Genomic DNA, 13,739 nt, shown 5'->3' on the forward strand with positions numbered 1-13,739 from the left:
CCTTATCTTGAATTTTTGCCTTAACATTCTCTATTGTATCTGATTGTTCTACCTCAAGGGTAATTGTCTTACCAGTTAGTGTCTTGACGAATATCTGCATCAAGGGTAGTGAAAAATTAAAAATAAATGGGTTACTTATGACGTCATAATTGAGATTGAGTTGAGTTAGTGTGGTGTGGTGTGGTGTTGCGTTGCGTTGCGTTGGTATTGAGTTGGTGTTGAGTTGGGTTGGTGTGGGGTTAGATGAGATTTAGACTTTTGCTTTAGTTTTGATTTTGACTAAGTTGTGGTTAGTAAAGTAATGAGTAAGTAGATAAGTTAGTATATGAGTAAGTAGTAGATAAGTAAATGAGTAAGTAGATGAGTAAGTAGGTAAATAAGTAACTAAATGAGTAAGTAGTAGATAAATAACTAAATGAGTAACTAAATGAGTAACTAAATGAGTAAGTAAATATATTAGTAAGATGTTATTGAGTTAGTTAGGGGTGGAGTTAGTGAAGGGAATGCGGAAGGCTTGATGAAGGGGTTGGAAGTAGAGGGAGGTAAATAGGGCGGTTAGTCGGTTGGAAGTACCAATGGGGATAGAAGGAGAGGAAAAGGATATCTCGGTGGTAGTTTGGACTGGAGTAAGAGTGATAGTAAGAGGGAAAGAGGGAAGGTTATGAAGTTGGCCGGTAGTGGTGATTGTTACTGGAGTAGTTGGAGTGGTTAGTTGGGGTGGAGTGAGTTGGGATATAATTAAGGCTGGATGGGTATAGGTAAAAGAGTTAGCAGTAGAAGGAGTAGGTTGGATTTGACCGGCACTCCAGGAAGAGACTAGATTAGGAGTGAAGAGAAGATGAATGGCATGATCTATAGGCGTGGAAAGAGTAAAGGTTTGGGTGTACTTCTCAGTAGTGGCTTTCTTAGCAGTTTTAGTGAGTAGTTGAGTATGGGTAGTATTTAGATGAGTGGAGGTGGAATTGGAAGTGGGGGTAGAAGTTGGTTGAGTAGAGGTAGTAGTACTAAGAAGAGTTTGTTTCATATGTTCAATAGCAGATAGAAAGATAGATTTTTGGGGGAAGTCATCAAGATCTTCTGGGGAGGAAAGACTGGTGTACCCGGTGATACGATGGGTAGTATTTGGTAAAAGAAGATCTAAAGTTAGATCAAAACTGATGGTTTGTTTGCCCATTCGTTGTTTTTTGTAGATAGCTGAATTTTTATCTTTCAGGCCGATTTGTTGTTTAGCAAGATCGGCCGAGAGTAAGGCTAAACCTTCATTTGTGCAAAGATCTTCAGTCCAATGATAGTTACTTGGGTCGTTCATAAAAAAGAAAAAGCTCGGGTTAGTATAGTTTAGATTAGTTTAGATTGTATTGAGTTGAGTTAAGTTTAGATTGAATTGAGTAGAGTAGAGTAGAGTATTGGTTTGGGTTAGTGTAATGCTAAACCAAACATAAGCTAACCCAAACTGAATATAAACCAAACATAAACCAAACTAAACCAAACTAAGCTGAACATAAACTAAATCAAACCAAACTGAACGCAATAGTACTTTATTGAATCTTAAAAGTCGGCTGTGTATGAATGGTGCAGAACTTATGCACTATTATAATCCAACTGATTTATTATTGCCTCCGCCCGTAGCCAAACCATTATCTTAGATATAACTCAGTAAGTGCCACATAACCAAATACCAAACCAAATACTATCGCAATACTAATCCAAATACCATCTAAATACCATCTCAAATCAAAACTATATATAACTTAAATAAACTGTAAGATCTTAACTATGCTTTATCAATACAATGGGTTAGTATTGGGTTTGTTGTGTCAAGATTGAGTTAGTGTTGGTTTAGATAACATAATTAGACCACTTGGCTTAGTTGTTTATTGACGACGACTAGGTAGTGAGGGGTCAAGTTAAGTACTTGCCTGCTTATTGGCATATTGCACGATCTGATCGGCAATCTGTCGAGGCGTGAACCCGAAATGTGCCATAATGTCCGCCCCGGGTGCACTGTACCCAAACGTATCAATGCCAATTTGGTACTGCGCGTATTTAGACCAGCCAAAAGTAGAAGAAGCCTCAACACTAATCGAAACATCTCCAACTAAAGTTGCTTGAATGTACTCTGCTGTTTGTTGCCCAAATAACTCAAATGAAAGTAAAGATACCACCCGAATATTGTACTCCGGTAGAAGGTCCTGTGCAGCTAAGACTAAAGGAACTTCTGAGCCCGTTGCCAGCAAAAGAATGCGCTGGCCACTTTTACTCGGCTCATAATCCTTAATGATGTATCCACCTCGAGCTGCTCCACTTAGAGAAGTATTGGGGACACTCGCTATCTTTTGCCGGGTTAAGGCCAGAACACAAGGTGCGGCGCGTTGGAAAAGAGCAAAATGCACGGCAAACAAAGTCTCTACGCCATTACACGGCCGAAACGTAATTAAACCGGGTGTAGCTCGTAGCAATGGCAAGATTTCGACCGGCTGGTGGGAAGGCCCGTCCTCGCCCAAACCCACCGAATCGTGTGTTCCAAACAGAGCAAAGGAATGGCCCGACATAGCAGCAATTCTTAGAGCCGGGAATCCATAACTGATAAAGTTCAAGAAAGTCGACCCAAACCCAAAATGCCACCCGAATCCAGCCACTCCACTAAGAATAGCACACATACCATGCTCACGCACACCAAAGTTAACAAATTGACCTGTCTTATCCTGAGCAGTAAAGGTTATCGCTTTATCACGCCGGCATAGAGTCGAACTGGCCAAATCAGCTGATCCCCCTAGAATACGCGGGTGGCCACCTAGTAACTCCATTGCTTGCTTCAAATGCACTCGAGTAGCCTGGGCCGCCCACCAACTCTGCTGTTCCTTCGCAACTGCCTGCCACTCAGTCGTTTCTAAATCGGGTAACTCGGGAATTGTCACTGTCATTAACTCCCGGTACAACTCAGGATACTTTTCCTCGTACACCACTAACTTCTTCTGCCACTCCCTGACGAGTTCGACCCGATTAGTCGCTACTTCGGCCATTTCGGCTTTCAAAGCCGCCGGGAACCATAAAGTCTCACCCGCCGGTACCTGGGCCGCCGCTTTCAATTGCTTTAAGTCCTCCTTAGCCAAAGGCGCCCCGTGCGTCTGCTTACTCCCAGCTTGTAAACTTCCTTGAGCAATCACCGTATGCAACAAGACAAAAACGGGCTTATCCCCGCCCGGCTGCAAAGCCTTCTCAATCTCCTCTTCATTCTCACCATCAGCCACTTTACGAACAACAAACCCCAAAGCACTCATACGCGCACATACGTCCTCCGATGAAGATAAGTCTAAACTCCCATCAATTGTAATCCGATTACAATCATAAACCACCACTAAATTACTCAACCCCAAATGCCCCGCCAAACTCAGTGCTTCAAAAGCCACTCCCTCCTGCATACATCCATCCCCAGCAATACAGAAGACTCGACCAGTAAACAATTCCAAGTCCTCGCGATTGTACCTCTGCAAACTTCGCAAAGCCAATGCATACCCTACACTCTGACCAATACCCTGGCCTAAAGGACCCGTTGCCGCTTCTACTCCAGGTCCTACCTCAGGATGCCCCGGTGTCTTACTCCCTAACCGCCTAAACTCCCGTAAATCTTGATGTTCCAAGTACCCCAACAAATACATGTATGCATAAACTACTGGACATGCATGTCCGTTAGATAAAATCAAAATATCACGATTTTCCCAATTAGGATAAACTTTTGAAATTCGCAACATTTTCCTAAAAAGGACATTCATTATCGGAACTAAACTCATGGCACTTCCAGGATGCCCACTTTGAGCTAAATCAACCATTTCAGCACAGATAGCTCTGATTTCAGATGTAAACATAGCCATTTCCTATAAAACTTTGATTTTTTTAGAATTATACATGGTACAAGAGACTTCTGGTGTTGATAAGGAGTTCATTCTAAATATGGTATATCCAGTTGGTACAATTTGTTTAATGGTGCCTGCTTTGGCTGGGGTTAGTATTGGGTTAGGTAAAGCTTCTCGTGGTGTTTGTAAGGCAGCTTCTGTACGTAATGACATTATGTTAGCTATTATTCCAGTTGGTTTTATTGGGGTTATGATCCTCTATGCTGCTTTGATCTTCTTTATGGGTAAAAGGACTGAGGTTCCTAAGGACTTTCAGACGTGTATGGCTTGGTTTGCTGGACAGGTAGTGACTGGTTTTGGACTATTCTGGGCGGCGACTGGCTTAGGAGATATTGTAGAGACGGCTACATTTACGGCGGCTGAGCAGAAGAAGTTTCTTTCCTCTTTCTTCTTACTATTGGTCTTTGGTGAGTTTGTTGGTCTGTTTGCTTTGATTGTTGGGGTATTGTTGACTGGATCTTGGAAGGAGAAGAGTAGTTGAATAAATGGTTGTTTGTTTGCTATGGTTTAGTTTGGGGTTATAATGGGGTAGGGTGTTTGTTGCCTATGAAGTATCGCATTGTGCTTATGCTGGGGTGCTTGTTAGTGGTGGGGGCTGAGAAGGAAGGAATGTTCTTGGGGAGTCCTTTTGTGACGCATATGTATGTGACCCAGCCAGTGGCTAGTGATAAGAGTGGAGTAGGTGGGGCTGGAGGTAAGTCTGAGAAGAGTAAGGAGAGTAGTAGTGGGCCTAAGAGTGATGCAAGTAGTGCGACGAGTAAAGATAGTAAGTCGGGTAGTGATAAGAGTAGTAGTAGTAAACCGGCGGATAGTTCTAAGGATAGTGGTGGGTTGATGGGTTTGTTTGGTGGGAGTAAAAGTAGCAGTAAGGCTAAGACTCCCACTAGTACGAAAGGGGCTAGTCCGACGGCGACGGGTGGACGGGGTAAGCCGAGTGGAGGGCTGTTTGGTCTTTTTGGGCCGGCTTCAACTAAGAGTGCTAAGGCCTTGACTACCTCGTTGGCGGCTAAGAAAACATCTAAATCGACCAGTAAGGCGTCTAAGTCGTCTAAGCCCAGTAAGAGTACTAGTTCTAAACTTGCTGCAACGTCTAGTCTTAAGAGTAAGAGTAAGACTGATAAATCTGTGGCGGTGAAATCTAGTGCGGTGAAATCTAGTGCGCTTAAATCTAGTGTGGCGAAATCTAAGACGCCAAAATCGGTTTCTTTGAAATCTAGTGCGGTGAAGTCTGCTTCTTTGAAATCTAGTGCGGTGAAATCTGCTTCTTTGAAATCGTCTTCTTTGAAATCGGTGTCGGTGAAGTCTGCTTCGGTGAAATCATCTTCTTTGAAGTCGGTGTCGGTGGGCTCAATTTCGCGCTCGGCTGGATTGTCGGCGAAATCGGTGTCATTGTCGCCTTCGAAGAGTGTGGTGGTAAGTGGCAGTAGGTCAGGATTAGTGAGTGCAACCAGAAGTGTTAGTGTGGGGTTAAACGCTACGGGTGTAGTGGCCGATGTTTATGGTATTACGGGAGTTGATTCTGTTCGAGTTAAAGAAGCAATGGCTGTGGCTAATGCTACTGCAATTGTGAATATTGCTGTTTACTTTGATCCTGGCTGTGGATGCTTTGTGGATGCTGAGCGGAAGCTTAAAATGACGAAAGTCAATGGTGAGCTGGTTGATGCTAGTGGAATGTTTAAGGGAGTTGATTGTGGCTGTAAATCCGCTGCTGAAATCAAGGAAAAAGCTACCTTGACTGAAACAGGATTCTATCAAGTAAACACTTCTTCTGCGGAGGCTAAAGCGCAGGCTCAAGCGGCCAGTAAAGTCTTAACTCAGCTTCAGAGCTCTGGTGCTACTTCTTCTGCGAGTGCATCGGCTGGAGCTAGTGCCGGCGCCTCTGCTGATGCCTCTGCTGATGCCTCTGCTGATGCCTCTGCTGGTGCGGCGGCTGGAGCCGCTGCCGGGGCTGCAACTGCGGGTGCTGCTGCGGGTGCAAGTGCTTCAGCTGATTCTTCAGCGAGCGCAGATGCCGCGGCTGGCTCTTCTGCTGATGCCAGTGCTGGCGCGGATGCCTCTGCTTCTGCGGGTGCCGATGCAAGTGCTGGTGCAAGTGCTGGTGCCGGTGCTGGTGCAAGTACAGGTGTTGATACTCCGGCAGATACTGGTGCTTCAGCTAGTGCCGGAGCGGATGCCTCTGCTTCTGCTGGTGCGGATTCCTCGGCTTCGGCCGATGTGCCGGCTAGTGGCATTCCTTCAAGTGCTTCAATCGACATGCCAATGGCCTCAAGTATGCCTTCAAGTGTGCCTTCAAGTGTGCCTTCAAGTATATCTTTGAGCGCTTCTAGTTCTTTAAGCGGGGTTATGCCAACAGCTGTGGTTTCTGATAGTCCTTTGCTTCCTACTACGTTGCCAGTTGGACCAGTGGCTCCTCTGCCAGAATCACCATCTACTTCTAGTGTGAGTAGTAGTATGCCTATGCCGACCCAGGCGGGGCCTTTGCCTGTTTCAACTTATAACCCATTAACTGGCGATTGCGTTGCGGATCCATGCCAGGATATAGTTAGATACTTCAAGATTAGAATCCCGCAGCTATTGCCTAGGACTGCTGTAATTACTCAGCAAATTACCCAAACTATTAGTGTTGATCGGCCAGTTACTCAATACCAAACTATTAGTGTTGACCGGCCAGTTACTCAGTACCAAACCATCAGTGTTGACCGACCTGTTGTCCAGTACCAAACATTAACTGTTCCTGTAGACAGACCCATCACTCAACTACAGACGCAAACCATTCAGGTTGAAAAGCCGCCAGTTACTCAACAGCATACCCAAACAATTTGTGTGCCAAAGCCAACCACTCTCCACCATGTGCAGACAATCAACATCAACAAGCCCGTTACCATGTACACGACTCAAGTAGTCAATGTTACCACTCCAGTCACCTACTACCAGACGCAAACCATCAATGTTCCTGTTCCTACACCGGCCTTTATCACCAACCACCAAACCAGAACAATTGCCACCACAGTGCTTTCAACTATCACTCTAACGCACAGCAGCCCAGTAGTCATTCCTACTACAGTCCATGTTCCAGTAACAGTAACAGCTGCTCCGCATATCCAAACCACACAGATAGCACCGCCTCAGGTGATCCAGACTACAGTTCAAAATGTCTCTGTCCGAACAACCACCGTGGTCTTACAACCTGCTGCTACTGTCGGGCACCACCACCACCATACCCACCATACCTGCACTACCGATTCAGTGTGCATTGTGGAACAGCCCGTTGGCTACCATACCATTCCTATATCTATTGAGCCAACTACCTTTGCGGAAGAGCTCTGCCCTTGTGAAAACGCTTTCTGTCTGAACACCTGCACACCCATGGTTGATTCTGGAAGTCCTGTCAACCACGTGCTGTTCAATGGTTCAGCTATTGTTGCCCGCCACCACTGAAGAATAAACTGATTCCGCTTTATTATCTAATCTAGTTAACCACAATAATTAAAAACTAAACCCAAGCACTACAAATTTGAAAATGAAATGGTTTGACTTCTCTTTACTTTTATTATAGCTAGATCTAGTTTAAATAACATGAAATAAGATGAGTTGAGTTTGGGTTGAGTGGGGTTGGGTTGAGTTTGTTTAGGTGGTCTGATGTGCTTGTAGTAAAGACATTCACTATTGATTAGTGTAATGCTGACATACAACCACCACCCAATCTAAATCACAATACTATCACAGTACAATACCAATACGATCAACTTGATTACTAGTATACTACTCACTACTTAGTATACACTACTTAGTACTACTCACTACTTAGTACAAAACTAATACTAATACTAATACTAATACTAAACTAATACGAATACTAACCCAATACCAACGCCATCTTATTCCAACTCAACTGTATTTACTCAATAAATGGTGCCCACACATATCTTAAGGAATCTCTTTAATAGAGTGTGTTTTGGTTAAGTATTGAGTTGGGATTGAGTAGTACAATTAGGATATATAATTTTGAATCCATTTACAATCATATCATATCAAATTAAATCAAATCGAAACAGACCAGACCAAATAAAACCGAGCCAGGAGTCAATCAATTATGAAATAAACCCGCACTTATGGCAATTAAGGCAATTAAAACGAGTAAATAAAACGTTTTAGGCCTAGATGGCGTATGGTTGATTTCAAAACAATGTAATATCCTTAGACATTTAAGTCAGTCGCCGCACTAATTAACTATGCAATGGATATACCTAGTCATTGCGCTCCGCGGAGTATTAGCAAATGCTTTGTTTGCTACAGAAGATATCAGCATTCAAGATAAGGCCGAGAAGGCCAAGGTCTCTCTTTCAGCCAAGAGCAGTGATTCGTACACCTTGAATACACCAGAAGAGAATCCCAAAAAGAGTATGGGCGCTTCCATTCTTGACTTCTTCCGGTCTTCGCCGGCCCCTGTTAGCGAGCAGAAGCCAAGCAGCACGTCTAAACCCAGCAAAACGCATGCCAGTGCGAGCGCCCATCCTAGTGCTAGTGCCGGCAAGTCAGTCAGTACCGGCACACACGCAATCCATACTGCTACTGTTCGCAAGATAACTCAGGTCGCTACGGAGACCGTCAAGAGCATGAAACCCGCAAAGACAACATCTATTGCAGCCCGGCCACGTAAGAGTGCAGACATCTACACTATTACTGTGACTGAGTACCGATATGTGACTGTCTACCAACCCATTGTTGCTGCGCCCGAGCCAACCCACGCCGGCCTATTTGCTGGCGACAATATCAACTCTAAGTCTAGCTCTAAGAAATCCACTTCTTCTCGCAAGACCGTCAAGATCCAGCCCAACATAAAGGACACATCTATTACCAGTAACGCGTTCAAACAAGAAGAAGCAGCCATAGCCAGTAACGAAAAGATCCTCAAGGAATTCAAGAAGAACCAAAAAGATACCAAAAAGCGCATCGAGAAGCTGCAAAAGGAACTTAGTGAGATAGAAAAGAACATTGCTGTATCAACTGAACAGATAAAGGGCAAGAAGGCCGCCATTGACACCCGCCACCAGATCTACAAGGAAGACACCACCATATTCAAGAAGAAGAAGTCATCAGCCGAGAAAGAAATCAACAGTACCTCTAAGAATCTTAACAAAGTCGAAGGTGCGCTTGAACAGACTAAAGCAAAGAAGAAATCCCTTGAGGCCGAACTGAAAGCCGAACAACAAAACAAAAAGCAACTCCAAAAGACCGCCAAGGACCTGAAGAAGATGGTCAAGAAGGAATTTAAAGAGGAGAAGAAGACTGTTGAGAAAGCCGAGAAGACTGTTGAGAAGGAAGAAAAAGCTTTAGATAAGAAAGAGGTAAGTTTAGATAAGGAGAAAGCCGGCCTAGATAAGAGTGAGAAGAAGGAGAAGGAGAGAGAGAAGAAGGATAAAGAGAGAGAGAAGAAGGAAAAGGAACAAGAGAAGAAGGAGAAAGAAAGGGAGAAGAAGGAAAAGAGCCGAGAAGAGTCTTTCAAGAAAGAGTCCACCCTGCTCCGCCCATCAACTGCTCTGATTGTGTCCCCTCAGCCGCCAGCAAACACACCTGCTATGCCAATGCCGCCCAATGCTCTCAACCAACCACTGAAGAAAGAGAAGCTCTTTGCCCCAGTGACTACTCCCAAACCAGCAAACGGTATGGGCTCCTCCAGCGATTTAATGAACCCGCTGGATAGCCAGCAGAAGAACATGTTCTCTAATTTGGGAATCCCTCCATTCACTCAGAACTTCACCAACGGCCATTTGGTGGTCAGTGGCACGCCAATTAACAACGGCCCAGATGCTCTCAAACGGACCCAAGACCAGTTCAAGGATACCATGCGCAAAGCCGTAGCTAAGGCCAAGCCGGGCGAGAAGCTCTTGGCATTCTGGGGACACATAACCTCCCTACTGGCAGGAAGTCAATAAACATTAGGCTAGTATTGTGTTAGGTTAGACTCAATTATAGATTTATTGGGTTGGTATTATGTTAGGATTATGTTAGGATTGGGTTGGCATAAAGTGATATGGTAAGTTGGCGTGTTTTGAAATGAAATAAGCCGTGGATGGTTTGTGGCGGTATGGGGTGGAGTGGAATGGAATGAAATGGCATAATAGCTATATACGGATGTAGTATTTGATTAAATCGCGAGCTTCATATGGCAAGATCTTATTCTAACTAATCTTGGTATTGGGTTAGTAGCGAATTGTTAGGGGATTGGCCTCAGAGCTTGAGATCAGAGGCATTGGGGGTCAGTAGATTGTGGCGAGATATTGTTAAAATAGACACACCGATCACGACAATTAGAATAATGGCAATACCCGCGATCTTAACCGCCTTGACTTTTCTGGCGCACATAGAACGCTCTTTCATAACATCAATAACCTCTCGGTCAAACCACTGTCCCGTAACATCAAGGAAGGCCCCGGCGGCGAAGAGAATTGCTGCTACCAATAAGACTTGGGACTGGGCAAACGCCCTCGCTTGTAAAGTATATCCTCCGACACACAAGAGAGGTACACTTACAATTAAACAGAACGACGAAATGTACAGTAGTGTGCAAACATGCCGAGTTAATAGCCGGACTTTATGACCAAGGCAAAGTCGAATTACAAAGCAAGCCGCAATGACAAGTGCTGCAGATAAGTAGAGAGCTAACATGTACGGAAAGATGTCGTTTTGTCCCGGTGAGTGGTAACAGTGAACTAAATTCAACACTCCAGTGCCTCCTAGAACAAAAGCCGCCGCGCCTTGAAAGACGAAGCATGCATAATGCCGCTCTTTCATATGCATAGCTCTGGCGTTGCTCAATGGAGAGGTATGGAAAAGCATGAGTATAGAGCTAGCCAGCCCCGCCCCGATGAGGCTGAATGGCAGTAGGGGTACTATCGGATCAAGAGCCGAAAACGCGACATAAAATGTGATGGCAATAACCTCAACTAACGCTATGATTGCAATAGAAGCGGTCAAAGCTATACTTCGGCGCTCGTAGCAGTATTCAGGGGGAAACTCTCGCTGTTGCTCATCTGCCTCGTTTGCTCGTTTAGCCTTTAAGACATCATACTCAGCAAATGACTTAACATGTCTGGTAGGGTCTCGCTTAAAGATTTGTTTGAAGTCGCGAAGATTGCGATACTGGCCTAAGATCTTTTTGAAAGTTTTAGCCTCTTTATCGCATGCCATTATAGTGTACCCATCTTCTATACTTGCATTTATCAAGCGAGTAGCGGCCTCAATGGTACACTTGTTGTCTTGGGTGATGTGTTTAGTTGAGGGTTGGCCTGGGGTGCTTTGATTGTGTTGGACTATAACAAATATGTTAGTTTCAGCATCATAGATATATTTGAGCCCATTTACATAAAGAGCTATGTTTAGAGGGTGGATGTAGTTAATGACTGGAGATCGCTTCAAAACATCAATACAATGCTGATTTTGGACAATAGTATATTCGGCATCCGCGAAACTGGTTGTCTGGTTGACCGCTAAATCATGAGAATTCTTTCTATTGCCGCCACAACTGGTATAGGTGTTTTGATCGAGGCATGTTTGCTCAAGAGCCCAAATTAGTTCATTGGGGCCAGGGGCCCAATCTAAGATATGTTTGGCAAAATGTTCAATAAAGAGAGTGTGGTACTCTGGAATACTATCTGGTATAATAGGAGGGTGCTGACGATCTTCGTTTTCCTCATGGATTAGGAAGGTATAAAGCATAATAATGTCTAATAACATATGAATGTTCTTATCAGCTGGACATATGTCTTTTGATTCTAAAAGCTTATCTAAACAAGAAGCCACCAGCATGGCCCGTTCTTGGCATATAGCACCGGATATTAGGGTATAGAATCCTGTCTCTTCGAACTGTTGGGTATTTGATGAGCCAACAGGAATGCTCATTTGACAGACCTGGTTATAATATAAAGGTTCAAGCTTTTGGTCCGTGATATCTTGAACTCGGGCCTTGGCCCATTCGAAGTTAAATGTGGTAGCAAGTTTGTCTAGAGTGGGCGGAGCATTTTGGGCTGAATCGAGCTCGGCAGTGCCCTCGGCATTGGCTGGTATATGCGGAATTGTGCTTTGATCTGGTAATGTTGCAGCTCGACAGTTGAGAATAAACAAACCGGCTAGGAATAGCAAAACGGCCAATCTAACCGCTTTTTGCAATGGGTTATAAATGAATGGATTATACATGATTATCCTAAAAAAGGACATAAAATGCAGGTTTTGCCACAGAATTGCCTTATATGGCAATCGGCGAAATTAATATCTAAGAGCGACCAATTTTATCTTATGATAAATGGTCTTAGAAGACTTGCTCAATTGCATATATAGCTGGAGATTCTAGCTATCACGAACTGGTTCCTATTAAATGTTGCACGTCAGTTTTGCAACTCGCCGAACATGAAATTTCAAAGCTATTTGCAGAAAGTGACGAGCTTCGCTTTCTGGCCCGAAATTGCGGATTCCGAGGCTGGCGAGACAGAATACAATAAAGACGCTTTATTTGAAAATCTAACAACTACTAGTTTAAAATATACACGGACAAATTAGAGCCACTCGAGTTCGCACTATTTTGCGAATGTTTTGAAAGTGGCTATCAACCCAAAAGAGAGATAGATACTTTCAGGTCTTTCGCTCTCTTCCTTTCTTATCTGAAAGTGCTTTAAAGTAACAAAATCACCTTTTATTGTCCAATTCTTATCTCTTATCATATTCTATGATATAAACAGATTTAGTATACTCGTTAACAAGAAGCCTTGATTTGCACTACCCACTGCTTAGCAATAGGTTGTTCGGATCGATGTTTAGCAATAATGCATCTTGATCTATGCCCAACCCAAATCAATACTAACACACGTACACCTCTTTACTCAAGTGTATGTGCCAGCATCTGTAGTATAGTTCCTGGCTCCGGCAAGTAAAAGCTAGTACCAGATTGCCGTATTGGGTTAGTATTGTTGTCATAACCCCATACCAATCCAAATACTAACCCAATAGAGAACTCCTTTACCTTTATACTAACCCAATCAATACTAACTCATCCTATTCAAGTACTTCTGTCGGTGTTGGCCAATGAACCATATCCAACTCATGGCCATGGAAATACTAAAATGTCATCGGACACCTCTAATGAAGTGCATAAGCTCATGCCATCCTATTGGGTTAGTATTGGATTGAAGGTATTCAGTAAGGCCTGTAACATAAACCTTTAGGCGACTGCTAGACGGTCGTTTGCGTTGTGGAAGGTTAGTATTAATAGCTAGGCATTCATAAGTTGGGAGATCTTTGCCTTTCGTGGTCCTGGCTCTGCAAATCAACATTGTTGAATGATAGCACGGAAGAAGGGCAAGTTATATCCGGCAAAGAGATAAGAATCTCAAGAGGTTTCTTCGTAGCACTCAACTCTGAGCTTTCGAACAGTGTTAAGAGCTGGGATAGGACTAATAAACCAGCAGGGCCGCAAGGATTCGATATGTTGGTGTTTTCCGCATTGAGTATGATTTTACTGAACTTCTTTAAGAGATCTAGTAACTCCGTCAGTTCACTTTCTTCCCAATCAAGGTTCAGGGAAAACATATCTTTATCTTGCAGCGAAGTGCTAGATAGTCCATACTTTCTGGGTTGATTATCTTCGTTGATATCAAACATTCTCCAAACAGGAGTGGGTCTGGATCCATAGTTGCTTCTGTTACTTATAAACTTCTGGAGAAGCTTTTCTTGCTCTGAGTCTAACTTATTGTACAGCTCCGTCGAACCAACTTGGATAGTTTAAGTCCATGTCTATTAAAAGATGACGTAGAATCTTGACCTGCAGATTTG

At 43.7% G+C, this 13,739-nt stretch overlaps 8 protein-coding genes across 8 annotated transcripts; 3 read left to right on the forward strand and 5 right to left on the reverse strand.

The window, feature by feature from the left end:
* NEHOM01_2331 (uncharacterized protein) lies at positions 1 to 100 on the reverse strand (the record flags this gene model as incomplete). Its single annotated transcript, XM_051491209.1, has 1 exon — positions 1 to 100. A coding segment is annotated over one exon (100 nt), but the record flags the coding sequence as incomplete, so codon positions are not given.
* Positions 101 to 475: 375 nt separating this feature from the next.
* Positions 476 to 1,309, reverse strand: NEHOM01_2332 (uncharacterized protein; the record flags this gene model as incomplete). The annotated part of the gene is made up of 1 exon (XM_051491210.1): positions 476 to 1,309. One exon carries the CDS (start codon positions 1,307 to 1,309, stop codon positions 476 to 478), a length of 834 nt encoding a protein of 277 aa, XP_051347170.1.
* Positions 1,310 to 1,907: 598 nt separating this feature from the next.
* NEHOM01_2333 (transketolase) lies at positions 1,908 to 3,872 on the reverse strand (the record flags this gene model as incomplete). Its single annotated transcript, XM_051491211.1, has 1 exon — positions 1,908 to 3,872. One exon carries the CDS (start codon positions 3,870 to 3,872, stop codon positions 1,908 to 1,910), a length of 1,965 nt encoding a protein of 654 aa, XP_051347171.1.
* A 34-nt stretch (positions 3,873 to 3,906) lies between these two features.
* NEHOM01_2334 (V-type H+-transporting ATPase 16kDa proteolipid subunit) lies at positions 3,907 to 4,395 on the forward strand (the record flags this gene model as incomplete). Its single annotated transcript, XM_051491212.1, has 1 exon — positions 3,907 to 4,395. One exon carries the CDS (start codon positions 3,907 to 3,909, stop codon positions 4,393 to 4,395), a length of 489 nt encoding a protein of 162 aa, XP_051347172.1.
* A 65-nt stretch (positions 4,396 to 4,460) lies between these two features.
* On the forward strand, positions 4,461 to 7,352 carry NEHOM01_2335 (uncharacterized protein; the record flags this gene model as incomplete). The annotated part of the gene is made up of 1 exon (XM_051491213.1): positions 4,461 to 7,352. One exon carries the CDS (start codon positions 4,461 to 4,463, stop codon positions 7,350 to 7,352), a length of 2,892 nt encoding a protein of 963 aa, XP_051347173.1.
* A 794-nt stretch (positions 7,353 to 8,146) lies between these two features.
* NEHOM01_2336 (uncharacterized protein) lies at positions 8,147 to 9,850 on the forward strand (the record flags this gene model as incomplete). The annotated part of the gene is made up of 1 exon (XM_051491214.1): positions 8,147 to 9,850. One exon carries the CDS (start codon positions 8,147 to 8,149, stop codon positions 9,848 to 9,850), a length of 1,704 nt encoding a protein of 567 aa, XP_051347174.1.
* Positions 9,851 to 10,145: 295 nt separating this feature from the next.
* Positions 10,146 to 12,110, reverse strand: NEHOM01_2337 (uncharacterized protein; the record flags this gene model as incomplete). Its single annotated transcript, XM_051491215.1, has 1 exon — positions 10,146 to 12,110. The coding sequence occupies one exon, from the start codon at positions 12,108 to 12,110 to the stop codon at positions 10,146 to 10,148; it is 1,965 nt and encodes a 654-aa protein (XP_051347175.1).
* A 1,077-nt stretch (positions 12,111 to 13,187) lies between these two features.
* NEHOM01_2338 (uncharacterized protein) lies at positions 13,188 to 13,568 on the reverse strand (the record flags this gene model as incomplete). The annotated part of the gene is made up of 1 exon (XM_051491216.1): positions 13,188 to 13,568. One exon carries the CDS (start codon positions 13,566 to 13,568, stop codon positions 13,188 to 13,190), a length of 381 nt encoding a protein of 126 aa, XP_051347176.1.
* Positions 13,569 to 13,739: the final 171 nt, after the last annotated feature.

This window comes from Nematocida homosporus, assembly GCF_024244095.1.
Source record: "Nematocida homosporus strain JUm1504 chromosome Unknown 3350, whole genome shotgun sequence".
NCBI classification, from domain to species: Eukaryota; Fungi; Microsporidia; genus Nematocida; species Nematocida homosporus.